At 34.1% G+C, this 26,792-nt stretch overlaps 1 protein-coding gene across 1 annotated transcript in view; it reads left to right on the top strand.

Moving 5' to 3' along the window:
* Positions 1-26,792, top strand: part of LOC150095842 (protein strawberry notch homolog 1-like) — a 447,536-nt gene that overhangs the window by 283,717 nt on the left and 137,027 nt on the right. Inside the window, exons 19-20 of the mRNA XM_090408811.1 lie at positions 5,403-5,515; positions 21,937-22,008. Coding sequence (XP_090264937.1) covers positions 5,403-5,515; positions 21,937-22,008 — 185 coding nt within the window. The remainder of the gene's footprint in view (positions 1-5,402; positions 5,516-21,936; positions 22,009-26,792) is intronic.

Here is a 26,792-nt window from a genome sequence, read left to right as displayed (position 1 = left end):
AGCTGTTTTAAGTCCTTATAGCTATCTACGCTCCATACTCCATGTAACAAGATGGTGCCGCTGATAAACCTCGGAGTTGCCCCATTCTCCTCCCATATCTTACTAACTAGATACGGGAGGAGAGATGGTGACATTTGGGTAGTTTATGCCCAGGTGGTGGGAACAGGATGCCCACTAGCCTATAGCCATAATTAATAAGGTAAACTATTATAAGAATAAACCAAATGTCACCATCTCTTTTAATCACTGAGCCTGGCTTACGCAAACCTGCAGAGGTCCTATAATGTGGTTCCACTGCGGTCTCCCAACCTTTGTTCGTAAAGCAGTTGTTCAGAATGGAGACCACGGCATCATGCCTCCGCACACAGTTATCATTTTAGTCATTATCATTTCATTCGGAGCCATGATCTCACGGCTGAACGGATAGCCCTGTCCATTCGGGACAGTACCGAGATATATGTCCTACCAAACACCAACTTGTGTAAAAGCGAGGTAGGAGATAGTGGGAAAGGAGAAACAGTCTTTCCTGTGGCTTGAGAGGAGCTTTCCTCATAGAAGCGATCCCAGCTTATAGGATCGAAGGGACAGAAGTCGTTCCCTTTGGGGTGAACATGATACTAAGGTATCTCCACTCTTCCAGGATGGTCAAAGCATACAACCAGAGGGGACAAGAGCTAAAGAGCAGGAATTCACTACATTAATAGAAACGCCTTGAATAGAGAAAAAGTCAACTGCCCAGTCAGGAGTTCCTGCAAACCTACCCTTAGTAGAGGCTACGAGAATAAGATCGTCCGCAAAGGTCATAGCATTAAAGGAAGAATCGCCTAGAGAGTAGCCTATGTGAGGAAGAGAGTGAAGAAACTTATCTATGATGCAGTTAAAGAAAAGGGGAGATAGGGGATCACCCTGGCGAACACCCCGCACTGCGGTAATAGAAGTCGCACTGGACCCTGTAGTGATAGTGATGGAGCTACTCAAGTATAGCTCCATACTTGTTCTGGACATCCAGCAATAGACAACGCTCAAAGGAGAGCAGGAAGGGAGACGCTCAAAGGCCTTTTGGAGATCCAGCGACGCCATATATAGAGGCTTAAGGCAGCGTTAGGAATCAAAGGGAAGAGAAGAAAGAAGATATATATTCTCGACACAGCTGTCCAAAAGGACAAAAGCTCTCTGTCTATAATCATGCTGTATATGTTGCTGAAGCTGTTTGACTAAGATTTTATGATAGTCTAAATATCACATGGGAGATGGTAATAGGTCTAAAGTCTGATGCACGGCTTGAAGTTTCTTTCTTTGGAATGAAGATATGAAGAAGTTCCATCCCCTTAACCATGTTAATATTTTAGCAAACAGTAGTTTTTCCAATTGTGTTCAACACCAAACCCATTCAAGCAATTCTCTTCCGTCTAAGACAGGTTGAGTCTTCTCTTGAGCAGGATCTTCCAGTCTTTTCTATTCCTTGCTGTTCAAAAAAGTTCCTTATATGTTCTGCATCCCGAGATGTTCTTTATTAATTTCAGCCAGGTAATTCTTGGTCTTCCAGGTCTTCTTTTTTTCAGTTGGAAAAGTATTGATTAGGACGTTAGGAAATCTGTCTTGCGTCCATGCGTACAGTATGGCCAAACCATCTCAGTTGTTGTTATCTAATTTTTATTATTATTGTCTTTTTATACAATAATTCTTGTCTGACTGTGCTGTTTGTTTTCTTTTCTATCTAACTTGTTCTAGTTATTTTTCTTAAGCATTTCATTTCAAATGCCAGCAGTTTTTTCTCCTTCCTTTTCTTAACTGTCCACGCTTCTGCTCCATAAATGACTGTTGGTATAATTATTGCTTCATATAATTTCATTTTGGCTTGCTTAGATATTTTGTTTGTTTTCCAGATTTTCTGTAATTTTCCCATGGTGGTCCATCCTATCTCTATTCTGTTTGATTGTTTTGAGTTCACCTGTTGTTTCTGTCAGTTTTGATCCAAGATATATGAAGTTGTCTACTTGTTCTATTTGTTCTCCATTTAGGGTGGCTGAGATGGTAGTTCCGTTCCTCCCTATTTTCATCACTTTTGTGTTTTGTATATTTATTGTCATGTCATATGTTTTACAGGTTTCATTTAGCTTGTGTATCAACTTTTGTAGTTAGTTGAGGTTCTTGCAATAAGGACGAGATCATCTGCATATTTGATATTATTTATGTTTAAACCATTGACATTGATTCCAGGCTCATTGTCTATTGCCTTCTTTACAACTTCTTCTAGATATATGTTGAATAGGCATGGGGATAATGGGCATCCTTGCATTACTCCTTTTTTGGATCTCTATGGGTTCTGTTGTTAGTGTGTCATTTTTAATTATTGCATTTGTCTTAGAGTAATATTTTATCAGAAACTGTATTATATATTTGTCTATTGCTTTTTCTAGTAGAATTTTAAGAAGGATTGAACAACAATGGCCTGAGGACTGAACCCTGAGGTACACCACTGGTAACATTAAGTCTGGCAGATTCACACCCACTGTATACCACCTTTAGATATCTGTTTGTCAACCATCCACTTATCCAAGTCAATAGTTTATATTCCATTCCCATATTCTCCAGTTTATGTAACATACAGTGGTTTTTTTTTTTTTTTTTTTTTTTTTTTTTTTTTTTTTTTTTTTTTGCAAATGATACCATGCAAAGATATCCTATCAAATGCCTTAGCAAAATCCAATGATATCATAGTATATTCCCTTTAAAGGAACTTCATGAGTTAAAGGAAGGTTAAAGACCTTCCTTTAACTCATGCTGTTCTTTGCAGAGTATAGCTTGTCTGTCAACCCATTTCTGTATGAGAGTTCTTACCAACTCTTAAATCTTCATCGCCACTCTGATAAGTCAGTAATTACACACACAGGTTTTTACACCACCTTTGTATAAAAATACATAATTCTTTCCAGTCCTGAACTGAGACTCAAATTATACAAATATATTAAGGGCCAAGCCATTTCAACTAAGCATTCCTTTGACTGTAATACTGAATGTATATCTGTAGCACCGCTAGCTCTTCATCTAGCGGTAGTTGCATTGTACACCATATTACATACTTCTGGTTGATAGACCATAGGGGAAGTGAGCAATCATTAGTTGAACAATCTCATATGCTTCTGATGCAAGGATCTGAATCTGCATCTAAATTTGTTCTTCTGCATTCATTTTTTCTTTTATTTGCAGAATAGCAATAAAATTCTTTAGAGTTTCACTCAGTTGAAATATTTATTTCAAAATTTAGTTTTTTTTAAAATAATGATATCACAAGATATCGCTTTGGTGTCAGCACTTTATTTACCAATATCCTCCTTTCTGATATTTAACCTTTACTGAAAAATACTTAATCCCTCAATATCATTGATGTCTTCCATTTTGCCATCCATGCTTGCTACTTCTCTTGGAAGGATAACATATATAAACAGAGGATATAGCCATGTGCTCTCCCCTTTTAGCCAATTTCTATACGGAACATTTTGAAAAACATGCTCTTGATATTGCCATTCTCAAATTTTTTATCTGGCTAAGATTTATTGATATGTTCTGTATTTGTCCACGTGGCTCAGACATTAAACTCTTTCCTCATCTACCTCTACAACCATCATGTTGTTGAGGTAGACAAGGAAAGAGTTTCCAGTTCAACATAGAAAAATAAAATAATACCTGACTTTTCTAAATACTCTTAATCATGCATCTTCCCAATTGCACTCTTTCCTTCTCAGTTTACAGAAAACTGACCCTCACAGCAGATACATACATAAACTTTCCCAGCAACTCCCCCCCCCCCCCAACCCCTAACAGTATGGTTGAAATTGAGTAGAAGGGAATTCTACATAATCAGTGTTTGTATAATTTAAATTACCCATAATGATTACTCTTTAGTGCCCATGGATAATTTGACAGTGCATTTTCTCATCAATAGCAGCTGAACCATCAGGTCTATAGAAAGTCGTCGTATCTTTCACCCTGTTATCCTAAACTTCACACCAGATAGTCTCATATTCATTACTGCATGGGACATTATGATTAAAACCTATTTTAAAAACAGGTTTTTTAAACCTATCTAAAAATAAAAAAAATAAATAAATCTAATATTGAGTTGTTTTAGAAATTGCATTACATATCTGGAAACTGCCAGTGTTGGGTAAGGAAATTGTCTCTTTTATATTCTATTTTTTGCTCTTGTCTTGTATGAGTTGGTTTCTCAAATGAGTAATTTAGTGGCACTTTTTTTTTTTAGTAGCCATTTTGAAGAAATTGGTGGATTAGAAGATTAAGTTCATCATTAATTATTCTTCTAACACAGTTCTTTAAGATTGTAATAATTCCCAGCTTTTGTTTGAGGTGATGAAAGAATCTGACATGGAGATATCTTTCTATGTATGTTGGCTTCCTGTAGACTTCTAGTCCACAGGAAGTATACTAGTCCTCAGCCTTTTTGCTTTTATTAATTAGATGATCTAAAAACAGAAGTTTGTTATCCTTTTCAATTTCAAGAGGAAACTTGATTATCAAAAAAAAAATCTTTTAAAGTATGTTCCTAGACTATAAAAATATCCATGTATTGTCACCATGGTAGCTCGTGAAAAAACTTCAGAATTTTTTAATGCATTACTTGACAACAAGAGGTGACGCAGTTAGTCCATCACTAAACTCAGCGCGGTGCCTAGTATTTTTCTTGTGTGTGCGATTAATGTTTGGTGCCTTTCCAAAAAAGTTTTTTTTAATAAAGTATGAATAAAACGAACAGGAAATGAAAACCGCTTTACAGTATAATGTCACCTACGGATTAGTCCTGCTTATACAATTTTTTACATGGAACTCAACAATTAATCATAAGTTGATTTATGATACATCAAAATATAAAGAACTATTTTAGGTATATTTTTGTAAATTTTAATCAAAAATTACAGTGATATAATCGGGTCCAGGATACAATTTCAGAATTTATTTGTTCGTTTCCGGGAAGATCTGAAGGGGCCCGAACGGAAGACAACGTACATTCATAATTATATGTACCATTCGTTGTTCGTTTAAACTCTTATCTCATATTTTTTGACATCTTTTAGGCGCCCTTTCTTCTGCAGTGCCTGTGTATATTGCACACTTCGCACACGCCACCAGCCGGGCCTGACTAAACTGTATTTCTTGAAATAAAACTTTCCTTTCCAAGCAAGGAAAGATGATCGAAAGCAGTGTTGTAAAAAATTTGTGGTATCAGAAGGAAAAAGATCTTCAATGATACTTAAATGTTCCAATTGAGGAACATTTAAGTATAAATTCCCAAACAGGGTGGGTGTCAATGTTTTATCTCTGTATGTAAAATAAGTTTAAAATTTTAATATTCTGTATATATGACATTACTCTTAATAAATTAGGCAGGACACACAGATCAAATCAAGTAAATGCACCAGAATACCTTTTTCTCATCTCTGATCTTGCTGGTGAAAGACGATTTGCAGCTATAGTAGCCAAAAGATTAGAAAGCTTGGTAAGTAAAATATAAATTTATTTTGTTGGGGGCGGGATGGACAAAAAATTACTGATAGGATATTTTTTAATCTTTTCGATGCCTTTGCCTTTTTTGTTACATAAATTAAATTTTTTCCTTTTTTAGTGTATTAATTTTTTACATTTTTTTCTGAGTATTATACAAGTATTTCTAATAAATACATAGATAGCTATTGTTTCTCTTCCTCTCTCTTCTTTGTTGTCAAGAAAATGAAAGTGTCAGACCTTTAACTACAAACTATTCTTTTGGTTCGTATAATCCTTTCTATAGAAAGGATTGACTAACTGCTTTCCCAAGTTCTTGATTCTTGAACTGAATTTCTGGAGGCACTTACCTCACTTCTCACAACCAAAATGTTGACAGTAATTATGTAATGTAAAATGACCCCTTGATCTGTAACCTACTTGTGGGTCCTGATCTGCTTTGGTCACAAATTGCTTTACCTACATGTTATTCCAGTGTTTATCACCAAAAGGTGTGTTATTCAGTTCAAAAAATGCTGTAATCATACTTAAAGAAGAAAAAATAGTCATTTGAAACATGAAGAGTCAATACTAACTACTCAGCTAACCTAGCCAACAAATATTTAGATAAGTTGGAATTTTTTTCCTCCAAGAAAACTTTTATTTTAATATTTAATAATTGTCTTGAAAGTTATAGCATTCATTACATTAACTCTTGTGAGTGTCTGGCAAAAGTAGTGGCAGCAAGATATTTGACAGTTGACTGAAAAAGGAAACATTAGCATTTTAAATGTATATCCTCAAAAAGAAAGAAATAGTGGAACTCTATAATCCAGCCCATATTACATGTGCTATTATTATGGTCATTGAGTCTGAGCCATATCACTTTTCCAGCAAAGTGATAATGTTATATTGGACAATAAAAATTCACCTAATGTTGCTACGTTTTGTTTACTGCTGGATAATCTCCTTTGGTTAGAGAAATTTCTATTATACTGCGCCACTCTATCCTTAGATAAGTCTATATGAAATAGTAGGATCAATTCCAAGTTAGTTAGCAGTCTTCTCATTCATTCAGGCCGAAGTATTTATTTTCTCTCTCTTTGGGATTCCCGCTAGATTCGAATTTTTGTGAACGGTGCAGTAAAAAGAATTTCAGGCAAATATAACAGTTAGGTTAACAAATAAAACATTTAATATAGGTCATATAACACTTACATAAATTTTACTTCTAATTTTAAACAATAGAAATAAGTCAATCATTAAGTCAAGTTAATCACATTGGCACAATCTTCCAAGTCTTCACATACAGCTTCTTAGCTTCTGGGTTATAAAGTTTTTACACTTAAGTCAATATAACAGAACATCCAATCTAATTATTTTTCACAGATTTCTCAGTCATGCTATAAATTCAAAATATTACAGGATCTAATAGCTAAAAATATCTTTCAAACAATTCTTATCTCCAACTCTCAATCACGAAGGGTTTCCACAGTTAAAGTTAATAATACACTATGATAGACCTTACCGGAAATGGTTCCTAGAACATCAATTATGTTGTGAGCAAACTTCTGGAATTCACTTATCACACTTAAAAAAAAATACATCTACAAAACTTATCCGAAGTTATACTTAAAGCACTATCAATTGCGCTTCAGAATTCTTGACATCAATTACAGGGCACTTCAACCATCCTTATTACCACTCATAAATTAATTAAAACACTGTGAGGTTCTCTTTAGGGAAAATCGGAAATAAGCAGCAATACTAGATCAGCTGGGTTTATTCTGAATTCTTCCTTGAACGTCCAGCTTTCTATTTTATCCGATTGTGGCTTTAATTTCCCTTCTATTATTATTGCTGATTTCACTTTCAGCTAACTATAAAATTCGTTACGTTCTTGTTCACTTATAAAAATTATCCACTTAACTCCTACCCTTAAGAACCTTTTATTTACTTCTACTTCTTTATTTTATCACCCTGCTTCCTCTCACTTCCAAGTTTCCGTCCCAACTCCTTACTTTTTATATATTTTTTTTTTATTCTCTCTTCAGCTCACGCTCTGTTCCACTCGCGCTCGTTTATTTCACGCGCCTCCATGACAACAGACAAACATAAACATTCTCGCCAATGTTAGACAAGGTATACTACTACATTGAGTCATTACATACCGTAAAGCTTTATACACAAATAGGAATAATTAGAATATTTGCTTTTCAATAAATGCGTAGATAATATTGCAAATATAAGTTTCTATAATATTGACATAACAATACATAAAATAGCTTAATAATATTTAATACAGAATCTATTTACCATTAACACATTTCTTTGATTAAATAATTAAATATTTGATATAATTAAGGTAGTTATATGATATCAAATTATAATTTACGTTATTTACATTAAATAATATTTACAAACGCAGCCTTTGTGATGGAAAATCATGTTGGATTCTGAATCAAATAACATTTATTCTATTTTCTACATAATTAGAATCCAACAGTACAATGCTACAAGTTCAGTTACCTGTTAGTGGAACTCAATATGTACACCATTTACAACCTACAGGCATCAGAACGGAATTCCACCTCGCACCACACTCAGATTAGCATATCCACAGGAATTGCTTCTGTGGTTGCTGTTATTCTGTGGCACAGTGGACAAAGGACTGGATTTTTTTCTTTGAAAGGAAGGAATCCATTGCAGTCAAATCAGGACTGCATGGTGGCCAAGCAATGATACCTCCTCTGCCTATGCATTTTCCTGGGAATTGGTTGTTGAGCACAGTCTGCACAATTGCTGTATAATGTGGCAGGGCTCCATCCTGTTGAAAAATGAGGCCCTCCACATTCTCACTCTGGGAATATTGTTCTCTAGCATATCCAGGTATGGCACACTCATAATCGTCTCCTCATGTAAAAAAAATGTCTCAATGATGTGATGATGCATGATGCCATACCAAACAGTGACTTTCGGACTGTTACGGACAAACTCCACCAGTTCATGCAGATTTTCTCCTCTTTATAAAGCCTTATATGACTATATGTGGATTACTGTGCTCAAGTCTAGTCACCTGGGTTTCTTGCGGTTGAAGAAATAGTGGAGAGGATCCAGATTCGAGTGACCAAGATGTTAAATGGTTCTGTGGAATGTTCCCTATGAGAATAGATTGATGTTTTGTTGATTGATAGATGTTGATAAGTGAAAAAAGGGTGGATATGATGGAAACATTTAAGTTAATTAAAGGCTTTTATAGGATTGATGCAGGTGTAATATTTCAGGACTTGGCTAGAGGGGACAGAACAAGAGATTATCCCTGAAAGTTGGGTAAAAGTGTGGTTAAGCAAGGGCATGAATAAAGACTCAATTTTTTGGAGAGTGCTGAATGAATGTAATGGGCTATCTGAATCAGTTTAGTGCTTTTTCTTTTAATGGCCTTAAGAGGTATAATAGATATGTTGTTAATAGTTCAGATCTTCCATGATGAGTCTTAGGACTCCATGGAGGTGCCTGTGCAATGATAATGATTACAATCAGTAGCTCTTCCCCCACCCTCAACTCCAGTAATATTGAAGTTACACTGCATATACTAGTACCATGAACCACTGTGACTATTTATTTTCTAGAGTTCAAAATTATTTATTTATCTCTAATTAACTGTTCCTTTGAGAGGGGATGGGGAATTTATGAAAAGAAAAATTTGTATGTTTATTCTGTTTTTCATTCAATTCATTGAACTTACAATGATTTTATATATTAGTAGTAAATTCAAGTGTTAAACTGAAGGATAGTCTCCTTCTTGTCTTCCCTACAGTCAAACGTCATGTAAAAGACACGCACACCATAGCTATTGTTACTTTTGTAAAATAATCAAATTGCTTTCTTTGATTTCATTTACCAATGAAAACTCAAATTATAATATAACATTTTATATGTACTGTATTTCTGTATTATATATTCATTGGCATATTAGTAAGTTTTCTAACATGCATATTTTGCATAAAGATTCAGTTTCTTATTCCACTTTTTCCTCAAAGAAAATTAAAGGATTAATGAGGCTGTTCTTGTGGGTGGGACTCTGAAAACTAAAGTTTTTTTTCCCCCTTTGGGATAAAAAGAATAAAAAGATAATCATCCAAAATTATTAGAATAAATTTCTCTTATTCATTATTTTGAAATAGATTGCTAGGAAATGTTTTATGATGGTACATTGTGCTTCAATAAAACTTGTGTTACTGTGCAGCTAAAAGAAAGAAAGAAAAGAAAATTTGGGGCTGGGGATTGCTTAGTCTTTGTAAAACCGTGACTATTCATAAAACAAAAGGCAATTTTATATATAAATACATATATATGCAAAAAGTGTACACTGATTGTAACAGCATTAAATAAAAGAGTACTATTTTTAGAAAACAAACAATGCAAGAGAAATGAGTTAAAAAGAAAGAAATACACATGACAAGACAAAAAGAAATTGTATAATTCAATTTACTTGCTAGGTGCTCAGTGATTGCACATGTAAATCATGCTACATCCCAACAAATCATGGAGTTATACATTATTATTTGATAGATTTGTTCCTTTGTAGTCATATGCTAAGCTAAATTTCTAAGTGTAATTCAGGAACATGGTATACAGGTATCCCTCGTTATATGCGACATCACTTTACACATTTTTGCTATAACGCAATTTTAAAAAGTTAATTTAAAAAATTGCAACCAGTAGCTTCACAGTCACCCTGTGCATGGTCACATGTATGTGTGCACCGCTTTGACAAGGCGGCATGTCAGTCTCACAGAAGGTGTAGAACTAGTAAGCTGCATTATTGGAGTCTTTTGCAACACAAACATTATGTAAAAAGAGATAATTGTGATCAAAATACTTCCAAGACTGAAAAACAGAGAAAAGCTATAACACTGGGCGGGGGGGGGGGGGGTATTTGAAAAGAACAATAAGAAATTAAGCAGAGAAAATAAAAGAAAGTTGTAAAAATGCGATGAGAATGTCGACAACTAAAATAACACAGATAAGGGCACCAATTATTGAGAAATTGGAAAGGATGTTGGCCCACTGGATTGAACATGAAAATCAACGTGCTATTCCGTTATTCACCTTGATTATCCAGGCTGAAGCGAAAAGTTTGTTTGAATTGAATGCTATAGATCCTGATCCTAAAGTGCAATCTTTTGCTGCAATTGCTGGGTGATTTGAACGTTTCAAGGTGCAACATGGATTCCATAATCTCAAGCTGACTGGTGAGGCTGCAGGAGCTGATGTTGTTGCTGCTGAGAACTTTCCAGCAACATTTCTAAGTGTAATTCAGGAACATGGTTATTTGCCTCAGCAAGCGTTCAATCTTGATGAAAAATGACAAAATTTGTGTAAAACACACAAATTTCGTCATTTCATCGAGATGCGTTTAAATAATTCATTTAAAATTTCTTTTGCTCACAGGTGTAGTTTTCATTTTTTATCCTTCTGAAGATATCCCTATCTCACCTATGCTAAATTCAACTCACTTTATGCAATTTCATGTTACGCGATTATTTCATAAAGCCAATTAATTACATAAAGCGAGGGACACCTGTATATACAAACTCTGTTTATTATTGGTGGTGTTTTGGAACAAATCTCTTCTCTCTCTCTCTCTCTATCTATCCAACCTCTCTCCATTTTTTTTTTCCTTTCTAAATCAAACCAATCATAAATGTACACATGCTTTGCTAGAGATTTATAGGATGACATGTATTGCATTCCATACCATAGAAATTTATTGTATAGCAGTAAATTATTCAGTATTTGTTTGTCTTTAATGAATATTTCTATTCATCGCTGTTCTTTTCTTCCTTAAACAAGCCATTCATATGCAGATGTTCATGTCTCATTAATGGTTAAAATAGTTTGAAATATAGTTCACTGTAAATTAATAATGTAAATACAATGGATTCTGGTTAATTGAAACACGTCAGTAATAGCATAATATAACTCACTTAAGCAAAGTTGCGCACAGAGAGTTTAAATTCATAAGACAAAGGACAAGCTTTTTCATTTATTGAATAACACAATTACTGACTTTTTGATAAACAATTAGCTTTAATTAAAGTATTTGCCATACAAATAATTTAATTTATATACATATTAAATGCACATGCAATTCTTAGCATTGTTAGGAATCGATCCAGTGTAGGATATTGAGAGAAGAAAGTTAAAATATTTTGGACACATCGAAAGGAGGAAAGGGGGACTTCTCAGAACAGTACTAGAAGGTAAAGTTCCTGGAAGAAGAGGAAGGGGTAGGCCATCAATGAGATGGATGGATCGATGATGTGTGTGGAATGACTGATCTTCAGAGAGTTGAGGCCTCCGGAAAAGCAAACAACAGACTACGTGGCGAAGCCTGTTGTGGCACATCACCAAGCATTGGAGTGACCATACGGCATCATAGATACCCAGTGAACATATAGATAGATAGCCTGTCAGATTTTTTTTATTGACTGCATTGCAGATATAGGACTTCCTTCCTGCATGAAATAGTCATAATCCAAAAGTAAATTTTTTAGCATCCTGGTTAGTCACTTACCAGGTTGGGAGTGTCATCCTTATCACTTTCATGTTTCAAGCTTCTAATGATGTTTTTCTAATCATTTTCTTCTAAATATCCTTTGTTTTGTTGCAATTTTGTCCTCAAAATCTTTATTTTCCTAATATCATCCAAAAATATCATGAATGGATGCAGACTCTTCGTTCTTTCTTATGTGGTAACTTCTGATGAAATGTCGTTTTCACTGTCTGCTGTATCTGGTGTGTCCATGATTTGATGCTCAAAACCATAGTCAGCCATACAGTTTGAACAGTCTTGTTACTTATTCCTTGCCAATAGCAGTTGAAGTTGTCAATAGATTTTCTCCAGTTGCTTCAGCTGTAATTTACCAACTTTTCACAATATGAGGGCTTCAGATATTTTGATTCCCATATCCACTGATTGTATTAGGATGTTTTATTGGATGATAGAAATTCCAATTGAACATTTTTCAGAGACTCTAAATAAGGACGTGCTTGGTTGTCAAGAATAAAATTTTTTGTGCTTCCTATTGTAATTCTAGGTCCCAACTCATAAGCTAATTCCTAAAAAAAATTTCAGAACCTGTCCACACATTCTGTTGGCATGATACTGAATTGGTAAACTTTATTCTAATCCCTTGAAAGCATCAAGGCCTGGTGCTTGTTCCTATAACTAATGGCTTTTATTTATCAGTTTCTGACATATTTGAAACAGTATAGCACTGTTACATGATCCATTGCTTTCTTTGATCCAAACAGCAGCATGTTTCTAATACAGGCATCTGATGTAACATAATAAAATAGCTCTGTTCAGCATTCTAGATGTTATCTGCACCAAATTTTTGAATTTAGTGGCAAGATTGGCAGTTTGTTGATTTCCATTGTTCAGCACTTGCAACATCTGTGCAGTCTTTCTTGTCATATGCTTTCTTGAATTAATGTTAAACTATAGTTTCCATTGAAATAATCATTCTTCTGTTGCTTTAAATTCTCTGTGACCAAGCTTATTGACTAACTGTTCTAATTTACTTTTCAGCACTTACACATACACCTTGTCCAGTTACAATAGAGAACTATTGATTGAGGGGCTTCCTCTGAATCCTTGCTGTCATATTTTAAGTTTTTTCTTTTGCCTTGTGTCTTTTCTTTATATTTCTCTAGCTGTTGTATCAGATATAAAATTGTAGAATTTGATACTCCATTTATCCTATTTGTGGAAGACTGGTATTAAAGTGATTCATTGGTTTTTAATTTTAATAAATCAGTTTTTTTGTCAGTAAACTGGCCATTAGTTAACATATATAATATACTGTTGTGATAGCCTGAGTTGCTTCGGCTGTCAATCTAAACAAACAAACAGTTTTGTTGGCAAGTCTCAATCTTTTCTTGGCATTTTTATAAGTCTAAAATTACAAAAACAAAATACAGTACAGTAACAAGACCTGCTATACTAGCAGTCTCATCTGCACCTGCTAGAAAGTCTGCAAAACTGAGAGCAACTAGCTACATGTTCGTTTTACTGATTGAATGAGTCATGAAGTAGTTATAGACATTCTAGACTTGTCCTTAAACAGAATTAATCAGAATCTATTGTATAGCACCCAAAAATATAATTTCTTGCAGTTTAAGTATATCTTGAAAACCAATTCTTTTCTCTTCTGCATATCTGTGGTTTCTATGGAAATCAAGCATTGCACTCTTTTTGCATTTCTGATATGTAAAATTTTAACTCCTGTATCTGAGTTCCAGGTCTAAAGCTTGGAAAAGTTCCATTCTCATTCTGTTACTCTGTTTCTTGAAGAAAATGGTCGGTGTCTGTCTCTTGTTTGTCTAACAAATAATAGCTGCTACCCTCTCTGGTTTATCTAGAGAACAATACTCACCTTGTTTAACTGAAATAAAGAATCAAAAAAGATTTATCATATGTAAGAATAGTTAATTGTGTTGATTAGGGATATCATCCTTATGTACATTATTCTAAATCTTCATTATCTATAAAAGCAGGCTATCTGAATTGTCCTCTCAGACTGTACATTTCGAATCCTTTGTGTTACTTTGAGTGCTAGAAATATGGTCATGTTTAGACTGCCATTTGTGTCCTTTACTGCCTGTTATGACAGTAAAGAGCATGAAAATAATGATTGCAAGTACAAAACACCCAAATGCGCTCATTGTGAGGGAGAATATTCATTGTACTCCTGAGCATGTCAAAGGTGAAATTATGAAAAAAGATATTCAAAAGAATAAAACAAAGCAGGGGAATTCCATATCAGAAAGCAAAGAGAAAGTATATTATCACAATAACATCTAGTAGAAGATCCTCTTATGCTGAAAAAATAACAGTAAAAAACAGGTATATAAGGAGACATTTCTTAAGAACACACCTGTATCCTATCTTGTCACAATTACATCATCTTTGAACCTGGCTTAGTCTGCTTCTCAGTAGTAAAGATTCAAGAAACAAAATGAATATAGCCACATTCCTGAAAATATACCAAAAAGAATGTTGCTAAATCTAAATGAAAATCTTCTAGTTAAAATGGCACAAGCACCACAAAATTACAAAGAAATGTCTCCAGACCTTTTAATAGATAAAATGAATATCGCTGTATCCATCCATAGAGGAATCCCAAACTATTAAAATGCCCAGTATCCTTGATGGAATTGAATTTGATTACATCTTGGAAATTTTTTCCTGTGGAAAAGAGGTGGATACTGACTTTCCACAATTCCTCCAATAAGAGAAAATCCAAGATTGACAAAAGCAAAATTTCACAAAACTGGAAGTCAGGTGGCTTCACCAAACATTAATAATTGACACCCTCCTACAATTGGAATTGCCATGAATTCTGCTAAAACATTGGTGATACCAGGGCCCTTTTCAGAAAAGCCAGTGCAGGAGACATTCAAAATATGGCATATCACTATTATCCATAAGGATAAGATTGGACAAGTCTAACTCACTATCTGCATCCAGTTACTATGTGGCATAGGTATATCCCTGATGACTGCTATGATCTCATGTTGCAGTTGCCATTACCAATATTTATAATGGAAGATTTACGTCTTGGTATTGGGATACAGTACTTGGTGAGATAGTGCATAAATTAGAGGAAGAGTTTGTGGGTGCATACTTGAAAACAATAGTCTCTATTCCTAAAATCCAAAGTAACATCTTAATTTTCATGCCTCCTGAACATTTGCTGCTATTGACTTGACCATACCTCTTCCCATTGTTTAAGTGGGAAGTGGAGAATAACATCTATAGGAGCAGTTATTTTCCCCATGATATCTACTCTCTTACATGGGCAGACATATGCTCCATCACAGATATCACTATGGAAAATATCGAGCCAACTGGTATCTTCTCATCCTTAGCAGAATTTGATTCCACGACAATGAAGTACTAAATCATGTTACATTATAATACTAACCCCCACAGCTGCAGTACCAAAGAAACATTGTTGGTTCCACCTTTTTCCAAACCATAGACAAATTTAGAATTTACAGTAACCAAGAAATCACAAAGCTTGATTTTTTATTGGGATACAATACTTGGTGAGATAGTGCACAAATTAGAAGAAACATTTGTGGGTGCATACTTGAAAACAATAGTCTCTTCTTCCTAAAATCCAAAAGTAACATCTTAATTTTCATGCCTCCTGGACGTTTGGTCCAAACCTCGAATTTAGAATTTACAGTAACCAAGAAATCACAAAGCTTGAGGTATATTCCCAGATGCCCTACCACACAAAATTGAATTGATTTCAAATATGCTCTTGCTCAAGCATGAGGTCTGTGACAAAAATCCAGAAAACAAAGGACAAATATATCTTAAACACTTTGATCCTAGCATAGGATGGATGCACAATTTCTCACTAAAAGACAACTGCAGATGCTTTGGGGAAAGAGCTTTGCCAAACTATTGATAGTATCCTCTTACTCCCCCTAAATTCCAGAATCTGAAAAGCAAAGCAAAAAAACATCAGTTTAATGTGGAGAAATGTAAAGTTATGCATTTTGGGATAAATAGATTATAATCTGTGCAACACATTGATGGAACTGTACTCCAGGAAATAGACGAAGCTAGAGATTTAGGGTTGGTGGTAGACAGAGAGCTAAAGTTTAGAGGGCATATTGCTAAGGATGCTGAGGCCTATAAGATTATTTGGCTGTTGAAGAATACATTAACAAGTACAGATAAGGAAGTTGTTATTCCTCTTTATAAGGCTTTGATATGTCCACACCTGGATTACTGTGCTCAGGTTGGGTTTCCTGGATTTCTGGGATGAGGAAGCAGTGGAGAAAATTCAGAGGCAAGTGGTCTGTGGATTGCAAAAGTTGGTTGATAGGAGAAAAGAGGGGATATGATAGAAACATTTAAGTTGCTTAAATGGTTTTTATAGGATTGATGTAGGAGAAATGTTTAAACACTTGGCTAGAGGGACCAGAATAAGGGGGTTAATCTTGGAAATTGAATAAAGGTGTGGTTAGTAGGGGTGTGAGGAATAGATTATTTGCTTGAAGAGTTGTGAATGAGTGGAATTGGTTGTCAGAGTCAGTTGTGAGCACTTTGTCTGTTAATGGGTTCGAGGAGAAGTATGATAGATTGTGTGGATAGTTTGGGTCTCCTGCAATGAGTCTTCAGACTCCATGAAGTGCCCCCTTCAATAATAATAATAGCGGCAAAATTTACAAGCTGTATTGACTACAGCCTGAAATTATATACATGGCTACGTTTTTTTTCGTGCTGCTTGTCTTGTGCAGCTTCAGCTCCTTCCTCTGTATACCAGCAGTATTTTCAAACATGCAGAGCACAAGTAGCGTTTTCAGCTTTATGTCATGAATATTTATTCAAGTAATATACATCACCTTTAAGTTTTTATTTTGGAAAAAAAGTTCAATTTTAAAATGTAATTTTAGTTAAACATTCATCCATTCTAGCATTATAATGAAACATTTAATGCTATTAAACTGATGATATATAATAACTATTAAATGTCATCAGTTTTTTTTGAATCCCATTGCTGGACAAAATCCACTCCCAAATTTTTCCGCTCTTCTCATGAGCAATCCTTATCTAGTTGTTTTCTGCATCTCTCTCTTTTTTTTCTCTCTCTCTCTCTCAGAATCCAAACAACTAAAGACTGTCTAGCATGTTCAGTACCTTCTGAATAACATGAACAGTATTCTGAATGTCTAATGCAGGGGTGTCCAACCTGTGGGCTGCATGTGGCCCTGGACTGTTAGTAATGTGGGCCCCATAAGATCTTAAACTTTGAACATCATTATGTGATTTTTAGCAATATTTTTCATGACTATTGTGCGGTGCTTGAGCACAGACTTTGTGGGTGACAACAGAATGCTGTGTAAAGGTTACAGTGCTGTTCTAACTTCTCCTGCTGTGCCTGCCACACACAGTCAAATCGAAACTTGCATGTATCAGGCGACTTGTCTAGTATGGCGTAGTGATTACGGATAATAATATTTCAACCTACTTACATGTACATCTTCTTATGAAGATTGACAGTTTTGTCATTAAACAGATGTTTAGGTATTTTTTAATTATTAAACTTGAGCTTCTTGTGTTATTTCATAAAATAATTTAATAAGTTAAAATAATTTTTTAGCAGCTGTGGTATAGAAAATACAAATTTTTATGAAATAGTTTTTTGCTCATGATATTGTTATAATTACATTTACAATGCACTAATACTATAAAAATAAATGCTTATTTAATTATTAATTTTTTTACCCCAGCATGCATTCAACATCATCTCAAAAGAAAGCAGAACCAAAAAGAAAGAAAGAAAAATTGTGGATGAAGGAAGAATGTTCAGTAAAAAGTGGACAAATGAGTACTTTTTTGCCGAGAAAAATAACAAGGCACTATGCTTGATTTGTTTGGAAATTGTCAGTTTTCAAAGATTATAATTTGAAAAGACGTTATACAGAAAGACATTCTGCCAAATTCAGTGTATATCAAGGAATGTTTCATAAAGACAAAATAGAGTAACTGAAATAGAGTCTGTCATCTCACCAAAGTATTTTCAAGGAAGTTACAACTCAAACAGACTCTTCTATAAAAGCTATTTATGTGGTAGCAAGTCTGATTGCAAAAGCTTGAAACCATTTACTGATTGTAAGTTTATTAAACAGTGTATGAAAAGCATTGCAGATATAATTTGTCCTGATAAAAAAAAATGGATTTTTCTAAAATTGGTTTGTCTCACCAAACTATAGCTAGGTGAATTGTAGAAATAAGGAAATCTATTGAAAGAGATTTGAAGAGTAAAGCTGCCACTTTCAAATTTTATGCTGGCGATAGATGAAAGTACTGATGCTACAGATATGACTCAACTTGCCATTATTATTAGAGAGAGAGGTATTGATAATGAATATAATGTTACTGAAGAAATGGCTTCTTTGGTTCCATTAAAAGACACAACTAAATCTCTTGATTTGTTGTGTCTTGAAGGAGTAAAAATTACATTAAAGTGATTTTTATTAACCTTTGCCAATATAGCTACTGATGGGTACCCTGGCGATTGTTGGTAAAAAAGGTGGACTCATAAAGTTAATAGAAGATGATGCAATTGCTGCCAGCAACTAACATTTGATGAAAATCAAATTACAATAAAAAAACAATCAAGAAAATTTGTGCGTGAAAGCCTTTTAAAAAAAATTAATAATATCATGCAAATCGTCATCAAAGTTGTGAATTTCATAAGGTACATACATTTATGAACAACTATTTTCAAGAATGAAGCATACAAAAAGTAAAGTTAGATAAAAAATTTCTGACGATAACCTTGGGAGCTCACTACGAATTGCAACCACTTCCATCGAACTAGACATTGATGCATTGGTTTCATTTAAACAAGGCCAAATATCTCACTAGTTTTATGTGTATACTGCTTTCTTTTTTTAATGTTATAATAAAAAAAAAATTAAAAATAAAGGAAGTTTTGTTTCTTATATAAATTAAGTATATTATACATTTTATATGTAGTCCGAGACAGTTCCTCGTTACTCATTGGCTTAGGGAAGCCAAAAGGTTGGACACCCATGGTTTAATGTGTGTGAATTTCTGGCTATGTATGTTTTTATTTCCCAAATTATTTCTCATTGACATACCCTTTTTTTTTTTTTTGTTAAGTACCCAGTTTGAGTATGGTGTTCAGTCTTCAGTAATTATTCCCTGCTTTGGTTAATCTGGAGACTGTACTTCTAGACTTTTCTTATTGTTAAATGTTATTTGTTGCATACATATGTCGAGTCTAGTAGATATTCAATCTTGATTCTACCTTAGCAAGATAGGAATTTTTGACCTATTAGTCATTGTTTTTGTAAAATTTAGTTCATATCCAACCATTTGGCTTAAGTTGTCTAGTTTTTTTATCATCTCTATCAATTCCAATCGATTTTCTGAAAAGATGACAATATTATCAGAAAATCAAAGATTGTTTAGTTTCTTTCTTAACATGATGCTATCCTTCTTGGTTTAGTTAGGTTTTCTGAACATATATTCAAGTGGTTCACTTGTAGACATAAAAATTATAGGGAATATTGTGTCATCACCTTTTTAACACCTTCATTGATTGGGAACTAATCTCTAGACTGGGCTGTAAATAGCTTGGATTAGTTTCATGCTGTATTTTTATATATATATATATATTGATCCCATACACCAGAGGTCAAGGGATCTATAAGCACATCAATGCCATATGTGGGATGTAGTTGAGGACTGAGATAGAAGTTTATTGATGCTTTTTTTTGAAGAATTGCATGTGGTGGTAGTTTGAGAATACTTCATTAGGAAGGCTGTTCCAGAGGACAGAGATGGATGGAATAAAAGAGGAAGAATAGAACAGGTTCAGCATATTTTGCAATTGCACAGTAAAGGGATGCTGGGTAGCTGCTGCTCTTGTATTAATAGGTGCAACAGAAAGTGGAGGAATGAAGGTTGCCAGTTCACTGGAGCAGTTGCCATGGAAAAAACTGTAAAAATTTCCCCTATGTGAAATATTTACAGTTCAACATTTATCTGTTCTTCACCAGGAGTATTTGCATTTTTCATTTCATTTCCAACAGCCATTATATCTATAAATTGAAAAATACTGGATTGATAGTTTTAATCATGTGTATCATTAGGCACATTGTGCATATTCTATACATTGCCCTGTAAACTCTGTATATGCGGTTGCTGGCATACGAGAGATCGCTAATGTTACATACACTAGTTAATTATTTCCAGATGTCATGAAGTATGAGCCTGTTGGTTTCTGCTTAATGTGTTGTGTCAGCAAATGACCTCAGAAGACTCCTTGAGCAATCTGATAAAAGTATTCTCTTCAAAGCGAGATATGGGGAAAGCTTGGCAATGTGGTGTTCTGTGGAGATATCTGCTACGAGCCTGCTTGTTTCTTCTCTCTTGTTTTCAACATTGCCTACATGTTCTTTTTATGGATTTTGAAACTTCTCCTGGTTTGACCTATGCATACCTTTCTTCAAAAGCAGTGAATCTTGTTCTGTTCTACAAGCACCCTGGTGATGTTTGTAGAACAGAAATTATACCAAGAATATAATTTCTTGGTATCTTTAATTTATTGTATAACCAAGTGAATAAACTTGCAACATCTATCTCTAATCCTGAATATTTTAGTAAGGTGTGGCTTCTTTTGGCTACTTGTATATGGAAATATGATTTTTGCATTATTATAACCTTGGTATTGCCTCTGGGTAGTGGCCCTTCCCATAATGCATAGCATTATTATATATTCTATATATCATTATATAATGATATATGCATTGCATTATGGGATACTGAGGCAATTGATGTGAAGTCATTAGCCTCGATATACATAGTCATGAAATTACTTCACATGCAAACTTTGTTTGCGTACACTTGGATATAGGATGAAACCAAAAATGTAATTTCTTGGCATTTTTAATTTATAGTATAACCAAGTGAAAAAACTTTCAACAGTAACTTCTTTGAATAGCTATTTTGGAGGAACTGCAAACTTCAAATGGAATCTGAAGTCCTTTTCTTTTAATTTTATCATTTCTAAGTATATTGAAAGCTCTATTTTTTAATCCTTTCTTTTAGGCTTGCACGTTGATCCGAATGCATTTTGAAAATTATGGAGACAACTACCGTGTTTGAATAAAAACTTTAGTTTAATATAACTAAAATCTACAATTTGACGTTTTTCAAGGTCATCTTCCGGAGCATACAAATATACACAGGAACAAGCTATACTACAATCAAACTGGTTCGTTAAAGACATTGACCAACCACTACGACAATTGTTGGCCTGACCTCTGGTGAAAAAAAAAATAAAATAAAATAAAATAAAATAAAAAAATAAATAAACATAAAAAATTGTACATCAACGCTAGAGTCCTATTATTTGTGTTGTCTACTATATACATATATTGACATCATTCCAGCCAGTTGGAGTGGAATAGTTTCTAATACTAGCGGATTGGCTAGAGTCCTGACTTATGTTGAATCTTTCATATTAGGTAGGCTGAATGTGTGCCATCCAGATCCTTGGAATTTTCATGCCATCTTTGCTATTGATATTTGGGTGGTTTATCAGGATTTCGCAGGATTCCTTAAATTTTCTTTCATATCAGGTTTTTGTGCGGTGTAAGGAGCAGGTGCTTTTCCAGTTTGAGCACACATGTTGAAGATGACCTTGACATAAAGGTCGAAATGTTGAATTGTAGATTTTAGTTATACTAAACTAAAGTTTTTATTCAAACACGGTAGTTGTCTCCATAATTTTCAAAATGCACTCTATTTTTTAAGGTTCTGGTAATACCTAATTTTATTGTTAAATTGATAACATTATTATTTTCTTTTAGGGGGCATTGACCCACGGTGATAGACGAGCTTCAGAGAGTAGAGATCTTAGTCGTTTTAACATTGATAATAAGGTGAGTAACATAACTGTATTTTGGGTATGAGTAACAATTCTGAAAAGAAACCTTTTTAAATAGCAGACTTAAGGAGACAAAAGTACAGTATATATGAAATCAAGTAATTTTGTTTAACACTAGGCTATTGGTAGTAGTAATAGTATAAGAATGCCAAAGATATTTTAGTAATTTAACTAAAACGACTGTGTGTGTTTGTGCATGCACACGTTTTATTTATTTTATTTTTACTTTTATTATTATTATTATTATTATTATTATTATTATTTATTTTATTTTTTTTGTCTGTGTGTTTTCCTCTCAATAGCATGTATAAATTACCAGGAGGTAATTTATACATGCCACATTGCATGCAATGCATATATTACATGTAGCTTCCAAGTACTGATTAACATGTATATTTCCAATTTTGTGTCAATATTCATATTTACATTTATATATTTTCATCTATATGTACATATTCTGACCTTTACATCCATATTTATATTTTTATATATATATATATTTAATATATATATATATATATATATATATATATATATATACACATATATTTACACTACATAATTCATACAATATCAGTAATTTATGTTACATTACGATGACTGGAAGTTGATCTTATTGGCAAATTTAATTAATTCTGAGTAATACTTTTCAATAAGTCTCTGTTTTGACACTGGCCACTTGTCTCTGGGAGTGATGATGTGTTGTATTAGGGGCATCCAGTTGGAGTCCAGTAGCTGACAGTCGTAAAGTACATGGTCAACAGTCTGTCGAAGGTGTGGACTACAAATGCATGATGGTGATTCCAGGATATGGAATCTGTGCAAGTAGTGTCTTAGTTTTCCATATCCCATTAGTAGCATGGTTAAACCTGGAGAAATCACATGTGCTTTTAGCCAGAGTCTGCTTCTGATGCTTGGCAAGAATTCTTTTTTGATGTTTTCCATTTTTCTTCTGCAAGTTTAGGCTTCTTTCTTCTGCAAGTGTTTTTATAGCAGATTTTGAGTAACTTGTTTCTAGCTGCTTCTTTAGCCAGCTGATTTGCTCTCCCGTTTCCTGCTATTCCTATAAGCACATTCATCCAAGAGAACTTGATTTCCCCTCCCTCTACAGTGAGATTCCAAACCAGGTTTCTTGTCTCTTCTATTAACGCTGCATGGTTGTACTGGTTTTTTATGCCATCTATAGTGCTTCTATTATCACTGTAAAGTATGTGTGTGGTGACCAAAGTCACACTTCATGGCAAGAGGCATAGCATTAAAAGATTTATTCTTAACAGTTGAACAAGATGAATATTTTTTTTTAATATCATTGAGTTTTCTATTTGCTTGTTAGCATTATAACTAAGTAAATTGATTTTCATGGACCAACTTTCACTAGAATTTTTGTCTGGCTTTTTTGTCAGCTGCTTGTGTTCATGGAGCAGTTGCATATTTGATGTTAAAAACACTCAAATCACTAAGAGGTAGTAAATCTCCACCTAAACCCACTAACTTAGTCCTTAAAGCTTACCTCCTTCACATATTGAATTATATTCAGGTCTCTTTCCCAGATAAGTGGTGCATTGAAAAATTACTCAGCCAGAGACATTATTTACTCTTTATATGTAATGTCAAATGCCAATTTTTTCTCTAAATCTCATCTTCACAAGCATGAAGATGAGAATAGTGAGTTAGGAATGTAGTTGCATACTAAATAGCTAAATTGGTAACTTGGAAAACCTGCTCTGGAGAGCAAATATAGTTTTCTCCTGCCATTTCAGACCTGGAATAAGTAGTGTCACCAAGCAATGAAAATCTACCTAAAGAGGAACATTGGTAATTGTAACTTGGCCGAGACTTATGTGAGTGAGTTAATTATAATGGTGTTTGCTTACTGTGACGTAAGTTGACTGTATGTTATTTCATATCTTTGCGGTTCTCAAGTATTTTAATTATTTGTTATAACATATGGATATACAATAAATTGGTAACCAAAATGTTTTCTTTCCCATGTAACAATCTTCATGTTACCTTTATTTATTGATGAAATTAACAGAAAAAACAATTATTTTTATAATTATAAAATTATTGTATGTGACATGAATCATCAGTTGATTGTTGCATCAATTAAAAATTATATGTAGTAAAACTGTAGGTTTTTTTTTTATAATACTCACACTTATTCTCAGTATTAGGTGTATAATGTAATACCATACAATAATGAATATTTTGGGGATCTAAACTGATCATCCTAAACACTAAAACTTATCTCTACAACCAGCCATGTTTATATAAGGCTCTATGGAACATCATTACACTGAATGCAGTTAATATCATCAACAGCTTTGTGAAAAGATGCCTTTGATCAGTGCCTTTGTCCCGTCATTCTTGAAGAAAGATAGCATAAACCTCTAGTACAATCAAGCTTAGAAAAATAAATTTTAATAGACAAGAAATTATATATTTCAAATCCATTACCTTATTGTAAGCAAATTAAACTTTGCATATGATGTATCTTCACAACTATTTCAGATGAGCTCATATATGGAAACAGATGAATTCATTTTACTGAGATACCACAAGTTACTTATCAATGCAGAAGTCATATATTTTCTAAATGGTGTGTCATCAAAATGTTAAAATATAATAATAGGTTTTTTTCCTTTTTTTTTTTTTTTTGCCCTCATTGGTTGAAAGTAAATTATAATAAACAAGATTTCTTGTTTTAACCCTTTACTTAAGCATGAACATAAAATATCTTCTCAGCTTGGTTACTTTTATGCAAACTTTTGTATATGGAAGCAGATGACTTCACATCAGATTGTCTTGTTGTAAGTTAATGAACAGCACACCTCCTTTTGGGCAAGAATGTTGCCATGCATTATGGCAGCAGTCTTGATTAGTGATATTGATGATGGTATTAACAGTGATATCACTGTCACTAATAACCAGTATTATTAATAACAATAATATCAATAATTACTGTCCAGTAGAGATCCACCTTAGTTGGACAGGTTGTGGATGAGGTCTTCAATTTTTTTTGGGGGGGGGGGGGGGTTTGATCAGCCTATAGTGCATAGTACCATATATGGGTAGTACAACAGTAGCAAGGCCGAAGGAGGAGGAGGAAAGGAAACTTGTTCTGTGGGTTTCAAGGTCTACTGTGAAAGGATGTTGGACTGCAGGGTAAATTATTGATGCTATTTCAGATGAACATTTGCCATGGAGATATTTATAGAATATACAAATTGCAGAGACGAAATGTCTGTGAGAAAGTGAGGGGAGTGAGTTGGTAAGAGAGGGATCATTTATCAATCTAATTGCTCTCCTCTGTATTGAACCAAGCATTTTGAGGGAGCTTTTAGGAGCCCCACTCCAAATGTGAGAGCAGTATTCAATAACTGGGCAGATTTGTGATTTATAAGGTTAACAGCTGTTTAGAGATGAAGTAATGTCTTGAGCAAAAGAGAAATTCTAGTTTTTTGGAAGCTGAGGATGCAGTGGTTGTGATGTGTTTATGCCAGTGGAGGCCTGATGTCAGGGTAATTCCAAGAAGAGAAATCTCATCTTGTCTGGAAATTTGGGTGTTATCAAAAATAATACTGGGGGGGGGGGAGGGAATGGTTCTTTTTTTTTTTTTATATGAGAATTAAGAAAGAACTGAGTTTTACTAGCATTGAAGTTGATGAGGTTATCTGAGCCCCATTGGAGGATGGCTTGGAGATCAGAAATGAGGGTTGTGGTGGTTGATGTTCTGTATGTTGATGAGGGTTGTGTAGAGCAGCATTCTTCAACCTTTTTACACCTGCGGACCGGGGAAAATAGGAGAAATATTTCGTGGACTGGCTGACGGCTAAGACAGAAATATTTCTCCTATTTTCCTCGGTCCACAGGTGTAAAAAGATTGAAGAACGCTGCTCTACACAACTCTCATCATGTCAGTAATAAAAACCAAACAGAAAAATCGAATGGATGTTATTGCAACACTTCGTCTCAGAAACAACACTCCAGCCACGTATATCAAATTTTCTAACCTCTATGCAGCAGCAAATGTTGCACTAGCTAAAAATTGTAATTTTATAACATTGGATTTAATAAATAAAATGCTATCTACTTAGAGGGTTAGAAAATTTGATATACGTGGCTGGAGCGTTGTTTCTAAGAGACGAAGCGCTGCAATAACATCCTTTCGATTTCTTTGTTTGGTTTTTTATTACTGACATGGCTGAAAAAGTCTTTTCACACAAATAGGAAGTCGAAAAAACGACCAACAATTTGATAATTTTGTAACTCAGAGATGGATATTCTTTTGCCATTGATATCCAAAATTGAGACAATGATTGCATTTTATGTCTGGACACCAGAGTGACATCAGAAGACAACTCGATCAGCTTTTCTTTTTCACAAGGATTTCATGTTGCATAGTGCACATGATTTTATATCTTCCAAGAAGGAATTATTAATCCAGAGGTTACCTTTACGAGGATCCTCATTTTCAGGTAAATAATTATTAAAGTTTTCAGCTAACACCCTTAAATGGTGACTTAATGTTGATTATGACTTTCTTGTTGACATCAGCAGCAATCAATAATTCTCCCAAAAGTGGAAACATTTCTATATCTTCCTCTTGTATGCGACTATCCCAAAGAACCAGCTTCTTTTTGAATGCATCCATTTTATTTCTCAGTGTAAAAATATTTGTACAAGACCCCTGAAGAGAAATATTGAAGTTCATTAAGAAGGCTAAATATGTCCGCCATATACGCAACCTTAGCTATCCATTCCTCATTCAACAAAAGC

This window comes from Typopeltis vanoorti, chromosome 19 (genome assembly GCF_054136105.1).
Source record: "Typopeltis vanoorti isolate ZY-2024b chromosome 19, IOZ_Tvanoo_1.0, whole genome shotgun sequence".
Lineage (NCBI taxonomy): Eukaryota > Metazoa > Arthropoda > Arachnida > Uropygi > Thelyphonidae > Typopeltis > Typopeltis vanoorti.
Note: the sequence above shows the minus strand (reverse complement) of the source record. Positions and strands in the feature narration are given on the sequence as shown.